This window comes from Phyllobates terribilis, unplaced genomic scaffold, assembly GCF_046119375.1.
Source record: "Phyllobates terribilis strain yellow unplaced genomic scaffold, ASM4611937v1 Scaffold_13__5_contigs__length_258822181, whole genome shotgun sequence".
Taxonomy (NCBI): Eukaryota; Metazoa; Chordata; class Amphibia; order Anura; family Dendrobatidae; genus Phyllobates; species Phyllobates terribilis.
Window position 1 is genome coordinate 106,042,446 of NW_027362773.1, and position 8,765 is coordinate 106,051,210.

The window sequence follows — 8,765 nt, forward strand, 5'->3', positions numbered from 1 at the left end:
CGTTTTAAGCTTGCAAATTACTAATCATGTTTATCTGTATCTTGGCTGGAAAATAATTTGGGCTTTGTAGCAGTGTGCAGCACTGATTCTATTAGGCCATCTATAATAAGCTCCACCAGATTTAAAATTACTAATCATGTTTATCTGTATCTTGACTGGAAAATAATTTGGGCTTTGTAGCAGTGTGCAGCACTGATCCTGTTAGGCCATCTATACTAAAGCTTCACCAGATTTAAAATTAATAATAATTTTTAGCTGCATCTAGCCCGGAAAATAATTTTGGGGCTCCGAGATGCGCAAGACACATAAGTGCCTTCTTGCTGCACTACCTGCAGCATGACCCTCATATTGTCAGAATTCGAAGTAATCATGACTACTGGGTTGCCACACTCTTAGATCCCCCAAACTTTTCGATCAACCTTTTCATTTTAATAAAGACCAAAAAAATGGTCATTTTTGAAATTATAAGCATTAGCAGGTTGTTAGAAACTGAAATCAAACAGTTTTCAACTCAAAACTTTATTCTAGGTGATGTTACATTTTCACATACGACCCCTTGTTCGAAAGGAGCTTCTGAACTCTCTCGTCCATTGAATTTGTCAGGTTTTGGATGGTTTCTGCTTCAATTGTTTTGCATGAGGACAGAATACCCTCCCAGAGCTGCTGCTTAGATGTGAACTGCCTCCCGCCATCATAGACACTCTTTTTAATGATGCTCCAAAGGTTCTGAATGGGGTAGAGGTCAGGGGAGCATGGGGGTCACACCATAAGTTTGTCCCCTTTTATGCCCATATCAGCCAGAGATGCAGATGTTTTATGTGCAGCATGAGATGGTGCATTATCATGCAGAAAAATGATCTTGCTGTGAAATACACGGTTCTTCTTCTTGAACCATGGCAGGAAGTGCTGTTTGAGAAAATCCACATACATTATGGAGTTCATCTTTAGCGCCTTCAGGGATCCTAAAGGGGCCGACAATCTCTCTCCCCATGATTCCAGCCCAAAACATTACTCCACCTCCTCCTTGTTGGCGCTGTAGCCGTGTTTGCGTGGGGTGTCCATCAACCAGCCATCCTCCACTCCATCCATCTGGACCATCGAGCGCTGCACGGCACTCATCCGTGAACAAAACAGTTTTGAAATCAGTCTTCATGTAATGTTTGGCCCACTGGAGCCGTTTCTGCTTGTGTGAAGTGGATAGAGGAGGTCGACAGGATGGCGTATGCACAGCTGCAAACCTCTGAAGGACCCTGCATCTTGTTGTTCGGGGGACGTTGGAGGCACAAGCAGCTTCAAAAACTTGTCTGCTGCTATGACAAGGCTTTTTTGCCGCTGCTCTTTCAACCTGATGTAATTGCCTGTAGGAAAGAGTCCTCAATTTGCCCTTATCAGCACGCACACGTGTGTACTGTGAATCAGCTACATACTTCTTGATTGCCAAGACACTTCATCCTGATCATCGCACAATGTTGATTGTAGTCATGCCTTGACCTAAACACTCCACAATTTGTTGCTTCTCTGCAGCCGACACATCCTTTTTCTTTCCCATTTTGGCAGAAAATGTAGGCTGCTTAATAATGTGAGAGAGCCTTCTTAAGTAGTCTTGCCTTTCATTGGACACACCTGCCAAACTAATTAGCACAGGTGTCTGCAATTGCTTACAGTGATATAAAGAGCCCTGACACACATCACCATCAATGAGTTTAACTGACAAACAAACAAATTCTTCCCTTATCACTCCTAAACACTTTTTGCATAATAATTTGGAACACAGTGTACATGTGCTTTTCCACAAAACACCAGTGGTTCACGTAGTGAATCTTACAGTTCTAACTTGCCAACCGTGGTCTGTATGGAGTTGTTCAATAAAGGGCCCAAAATTAAGATAACATAGATGGGAGAGGTCTCTATGAATAGGAATTCCTAAGTATTTGATACCCTGTGAGGGCCAGGCAAAGGGAAAGTTGGACTGGATGGAATCCTATATGGATTTGGGGAGGGAGACATCGAGGGCCTCAGACTTCGCTGCATTGATTTTAAAATTTGACCATGTAACAAAGTGATCTATTTCAGCCATAACAGCATGGATGGATATATGTGATTGAGTGATATATACTAGGACATCATCAGCAAATAGAGAGCACTTGTACTCGGTGACTCCCACCTCAATCCACCTAATATTGGGGTTATGGCGAATTGATGAGAGCAGGTGCTCCGTCACTAGGATGTATAAGAGAGGGGACAGAGGACATCCCTGCCTTGTCCCATTGGTGATTGTGAAAGGTGATGAAAATGTTCTGATGCACCCCCTGGGCCTTGGGACACCCGGAGCCGGACCCTTTTTGGTGGATGCTGGTGGTTGTAGTCTTCGTGGCGGCGACCCGGTTCCGTGGCTCAGGGTGGTCAAACCAGTGGCGGAACTATTTATGTGGTTTTGATGTTTAAATGTCCGACTACGCCACCCGTGGATTGCGGTCAGAGTGAACCGCCGCTACAGGGCAGACCGCTGAGGCTGGTGTTGTGGGTGCAGCAGAGCGTAGCATAACTCCCCACGGGAGGAGTATAGCCTCAGGGCAGTGTATGCGGAGGATGGGGGTGATGGTGCAGGGCAGCAGCAGTAACGACACGGAGTCAGTGATGCAGTTCAGGGCCTTTACTCACAGTTCTTATTATCCAGACCACGTCTGCAGGTAACGGCTGCCCACGTCGTACTGTGCTCACCAGGTGAGGGGCTCAGACAACTCCCAGATAACTTTGGAGCGCTTCACAGGACCCCCTTTGTGTGTCCTTTGTCTGGCCTTTCTTACCAACACTTCTGTCCGGCTGCCTCGGGCCTCCTCTTGGTAAACTTGGCGCCAGTTTTCCTGACCCTATTTGGTGCCTTCCTAGCGGGTGTAGCGAGGGGCTGCGCCACATAAAATGTCAGAGCCTCCAGTTTCTAGCTGAGGGTCGTTTCCTGCCTCCACTAGTTCGGGGACCGGTCTCCCCCTTTGGCCTGACCCCTCCACGCAGGTGGATTCGGGCGTGCGGTGGCGACTCGCCCGTCCGCACCCCTGGGATCCCTTCATTCCTCGTTCCTGGAGCCTTCTTCGCTCCTCTTCCTTCCTTCTCCCTCTTCCAGGCCTGGGCCTCTGTTACTAGGCCCGCCTCCGGAGCAGAGCTCATGCAGAGCCCCTGCTCCCTGCCACTTCTGCTCAGACTTCTCTGCACTGAACTAAGATGGTGCCCACCTTTTATACTCCCTTCTCAATGCACCCAGGAACTGCTTCCTCCCTGCTCCTGCACTACAGGGTTCCCCTTCCTCAGTGTTCCCTCCCCCCACTCCAGCCAGGGACAGGGACTGTCGTGCCCATCTCAGGGGCATATTGGTCGCCCTGCCCCACGGCAATGTGGTGTAATGCATGCAGGTGTCGGGTCCTGATCCACACTCCATCCTTACCTGAGAGTGAGGTATCACACCTCTGGGTGAGGTGCAATACGTCTGTAGCAACCGAGCCCTCAGGGTGCTACAGTTCCATTTATCTTCAGCCTAGGTGACGTATTGTGATACAGGGCCGTGATTTTGGCTATAAAAGGGTCCCCTAGACCCCTACCCCAAGCTTTTTAAGAGAATCATATATGGCGTGCCAGGAGACTCTATGGAATGCTTTCTCAGCATCCAACGAGAGTATCTAATTACAAATTTTTAACTGCATCTAGCCCAGGAAATACTTTGTGCCTAGTAGCAGTGTCTGCTAGTCAGCGGATTATCCTGGCTGTTAAGCAAGCTACACCACCTGTAGTTTGGACACTTAATTTTTTCAAAGGAAATGCTTCGGGACCACGGGATACTCAGTGAAGAGCATCAGGAGGCACCCCAAGGCATAGGGGCTGGGACTGGCAGTAGGATGCCTTGCGGTGGACAGCCGAGCTCGATCCTTATAAAAGCTTTTTAACTGCAGCAGCTTTAGTGGACGCTACTGGAGCTGGAATTACGCGGCTGCTGGCATGAGACTTGCCCTCCAATAGATCCTTGTAAATGGATTTAAAGTGTATTCATTCAAATTAGAGAGACAATTTAAATTAAAAAGCTTAGAGCTGCCTCCACCACAGGGGGGCTCGCTCGACCCACCAGCGGACAGGCACCAGTATTGGGAGAGGGGGGCTGGCCATCAGGGTTCACCGCGGCTCTGGCACAAACCCGGCGACACGGAGGCGGCACGGGCAGGAGTGGACTGGCCGTGTCGGCTTCTCACTTTTTGGATTTTAGAAGGGCATGACATGCCTATATCTGTGTCTCCCCGTCCTTTTACTCCTCCACCTCTTTTATTTTCGCATGACTATATGTACTTGTCACTTTTCCATGTGTTAGTTATGTCTTCTGAGCAGTTTGTCAGCTTTTGGACACCTTTGAAGGTGTTTTCTATGTGTTTCTATGTGTTTTTGTTTGCCTGCCATTGGTTTTAACGGTGTTCGAAGGTGTTCGACGAACAGTTCGACGAACAGTTCGGCGAACACACGGGTGTTCGACGAACCGAACCGAACTCGAACACTACGGGGGTGGCTCAACCCTATTCAAGTGCGAGCAGTGAGTAGCAAAAATGCGATGATGAACGGACAGGTGAGTTTGAGAAGCACAGGGGCCGGAGAGGTGAGCGGTTAGGCAAGTATAAAGATTTTTTGCTTTTTTTACATATTACATTAATTATGCTTTGAGGTCTGGAGAGATCCCAGAGCATAATAAGGGACATTAAATTTGCAGAGAATAACATTGAAAACTCAAATTTCTTGGGGAAAATCAGATTCATCCTAAAATGTCAGCGTATTGTAGGACAGAAATACTGCTCCAGTCAATGACAGGAGTAGTATTTGTGATGCAGAGCACGAGGAGTATGCCATTTAGAATTCATCAAATGGGTCAAAAAGGGGTTGTCTGGTCAAAACTGATAAGTTTTCAGTCACTCTGTGTGACTGCAGACTTGTGAATTCCCGCAGCGCACAGTGCGCCCGTGTGCATGATTTGCGACTGTTTGCCAAAGTGTGATGCACCCAGTCATGGGAGTCACCACGTGAGTTCTCTTTATATGGCCCTAGCGGGGGTCACCGGTTATTCCCTCTACGCCGCAAGTCCCTCCAGATAAAGTCTATCAGATCCCGTTTAGCCTCCCACGCACCAAGCGGCCCCCACCCAACCTGAGATCCTAATCCCAACTGTCTCCGATACTATGAGTGAGAATTGGAAGTGACGGCCCTGTTTGCAAGATCCCTCCGCGATTGCTGGCGCATCTCTCCTGTCTCAGTCCTCTCTCAGCTCTTCTCAGCTTGACTGTCGATGGTAGTCTCTCACGCTTGGGGTAAGGGGGGTCCAGACCTCGGCTCTTGACAGGCGGCATTGGATCCTGGGAACTTACTCAGTGTGGGGCCTCTGACCAATATGTGCAGGGCTAAGGGCGCTCCTGTGAGGAGTCCGGAGATTCTCAGACTATGTCCAACTCTGGTGCAGCGCAGGCCTCCGGCTGAGGCCTGTCGCGCTGGGCTCTGCTGTCCCTCTGGAGCACGTCTGCTCCACTCTGCAGCCTGGCGCCAAATCTGCCTGTGTCTTGGCACGTTGGACTTTTATATCCAGGAAATCCTTACTGGAAGTCACCTGATCAGGTCCAGCATCTGAATTTGTTCCCCCTTCAACTCCTCTAGCATAATTTGGTTCCGCTTGATATCGTCTGACCAGCAGATGGCAATCCTTCCTCATATCTAGCACATCCTGCAAGAATCCTCCTGCTGGTTCATTGCTCAGTTCATTGCTCTCTACTACATTCCCCCCCCTTTTTGCTCGCCAGTCCTCTCCTTCCAATCCATTCTCTGTCTCACTTGGGAGTGGCACAGTCAGTTCTGGCAGATTCAACGGTATTGTAGCCCATCCTACTTCATCCCTTAAGGCCCTGGTTTGTGGCTCTTCAGCCACTTCAGTTGGAGATTTAACCCCATGACAGTTCTCCACTTCAGAAGAACAGGGCCGCAGCATATTGTGGTACAACACTCTAGATGCCGCAGTGTCATCCCCTTCAGGTCGGACCTCGTAGACCGGGTTACCCGGGTGGCCCTTCTTCACCACTCGATAGGGCACTGCCTCCCAACGGTGATCCAGCTTACTCCCGAACAGCTTGGCTCACACTAGCACACAGTCCCCTGGCTGGAGTGGCCCACCCGACTTGGATGCTCCACTTCCCGAAACTTCTGTTCAACTAATCTTCTCACAGTGTGAAGTCAGCGTCGGTGCTCTCGAATCCAGATACTTGGGCTGCTGCCCGGACAGGGATCTCCTGAGTCCAGCTCCAGTTCAGTGATCTCTCGTCCATTCCTCCCAAACAGCAACATGTATGGGGTGTAACCAGTAGTCGCATGGACTCGATTATTATACACCTACACAAGTTCAGACACAAATTCGGACCACTTCATCTTCTTGTCTTCTTCAAGAGTTCACAACGTTTGCAACAGAGTTCGGTTGAAGCGTTCGCAGGCTCTGTTCCCCTGGTGGTGATATGGCGTTGTTCGGGATTTATCGATTCCATAGATATGATACAGCTCATCCATCACTCGCCCCTGAAAGCAGTCCACCTGGTCGGAGTGTATTCGCTTCGGGCACCAATATATTCGTATGAAATCCTGACAGATAGCCTTATCTGCAGCTTCCGCCGTCTGGTCTCGAGTAAGGGTCACCACTGCGAACTTGGTGAAGTGGTAAGTCATCGCCAAGCAATACCCATAGCCATTGTATGAAGTTCCGATCATCAGGTAGTCAATCATTAGGACCTCTAAGGGCGCGGAAGTTTGGATGTTCTGAACAGGAGCCCTCTGTTCCGGGGGCTTACTTAACTCACACTAGCGACATTTTCGGCAAACTCTCTCCACTTCCTGCCGCAGTTGGGACCAATACACCGGCCGTTGTAACCACTGGAAGGTCTTCTCCACACCAAAGTGAGCGCCCCTCTCATGAGCTTCTTTGGCCAGCTGTACTACTAGTGCTTCTGGAATCAATACTTGCCAGGTAATATTGAATTCTCGAGGTAGTTGGATCCTTCGGCATAGCAAGCCATCCTTCAGAAAGAGTCTTTCCCACTGGCCCAAGATTTGCAGGGTAGTTGGGAGCGAAGCAGCCCTGGCCTCCTGGTCAGGCTTTTCCCCCAGGGCGACCCACTCCCTCAGTTTTGCCAGTTCTGGGTCACACTGCTGTAGATGTATCCACTCGTCTCTTGATCGGCTTAGAATTTGAGTGAGTCTAGGCTCTCTTCTGGTCTCCTGGGCATCTACTACAGCAGCAGCAAACTGACTGAAATCCGGGATCTCGGCGCCTTCAAGCTCTTCGTCTATATCCCTCTTCGGCCCCGCTTGGGTGACTCGGGACAAGGCATCTACATGACTGTTCAAGGCCTTAGACTGATAGGCGATCTTGTACTGGTACTTAGACATCCACGCGACCCACCACTGTTCTAACGCGCCCAGCTTCGAATTCTCCAGGTGGGCCAAGGGGATGTTGTCTGTCCGCACTTGTACTTCTGATCCCGACAAGTACTCCGCAAATTTCTCAGCCATGGCCCACACCAATCCCAGTTACTCCAGTTTGAACAAACTGTAGTTGTCTGGGTTCTTCTCTGTATCCCGTAGTGACCCACTTGCATACGCAATCACCCACTCTCTACCTTCCTGTACTTGTGGCAACACTGCTCCCAGACCATGCAAGCTCCCATCAGTCTACAACATGAAGGGCTGTGAAAAATCAGCATAGGCCAGAATTGGGCCATCCGTTAGCGCCATCTTCAGTGCCTGGAAGGCTTCCTCTTGTCGTGGGCCCCACTGAATAGGTTGTCGCTTGGCTCCCCGCGCCGTTCCTCTCAGCAGCTTGTTGAGCTGTACCGCAATCTTAGTGAAGTCTTTTATGAATTGGCGATAGCATCCGGCGAGCCCCAGAAATGCCCTCAGTTCCCTCAGGTTGGTAGGTGTTGGCCACTTCTGTACTGCAGCTACTTTCTCTGCAGTGGGGTGCACTCCTGCACTGGACACGGTGTGTCCCAAATATTCAATCTCCCACTTGAATAAATGACACTTGCGAGGCTTGATCTTCAATCCGTGTCTCTGAAGTCGCTCTAACATTTGTTTCAGTCAACAGAGATGATGTTCAAACATTGCAGAATAGATAATTATATCATCTAAGTATATCAAAGTGGCTTCAAAGTTAAGATCCCCCAAGCATCTTTCCATCAGCCTTTGGAAGGTCCCTGGCGCATTTGTGAGCCCGAACAGCATCCGATTGAACTCGAACAAGCCCATAGGGAAAACAAAAGCTGTCTTTGGGCGGTCTTTCTCAGATACTGGGACTTGCCAATAGCCCCTAACCAGGTCGAGGGAAGAGAAAAATTTGGCGCTTTCCAGTACTGATAGAGATTCTTCGATCCTGGGTAAAGGATAGAAGTCCCGCACAGTGTATGCATTAAGTTTCTGGTAGTCTACACAAAACGTCAAAGTACCGTCCTTCTTCTGGACCAAAGCGATAGGGGCTGCCTAGGGACTCTGACTCTCGCGTATCACGCCATTTCGCAACATGTGAGCTAACAGTTCTTTCACCTCCTGATACATCTGAGGTGGGATCTGCCAATACCTCTCTCGAATGGGAGCAGCTCTCCCTGTAGGTATTTCATGCTGAATGTCCTGGGTGCACCCAAAGTTGTCTTCATGCTGTGCAAAGACCCCCTGATACCGCTGTAGTAACTGTTCAACCTGTCTGACTTGGC

The 8,765-nt window shown here is 49.4% G+C and overlaps 1 protein-coding gene across 1 annotated transcript; it reads right to left on the reverse strand.

The window, feature by feature from the left end:
* Positions 1-7,728: 7,728 nt before the first annotated feature.
* Positions 7,729-8,127, reverse strand: LOC141173609 (uncharacterized). Its single transcript, XM_073657910.1, has one exon. It carries the CDS (start codon positions 8,125-8,127, stop codon positions 7,729-7,731), a length of 399 nt encoding a protein of 132 aa, XP_073514011.1.
* Between the last annotated feature and the right edge of the window lie 638 nt (positions 8,128-8,765).

Bases quoted from the DNA above. Each gene is read 5' to 3' on its own strand.
- LOC141173609 (XM_073657910.1), bottom strand. From the start codon at position 8,127: ATGTTAGAGCGACTTCAGAGACACGGATTGAAGATCAAGCCTCGCAAG.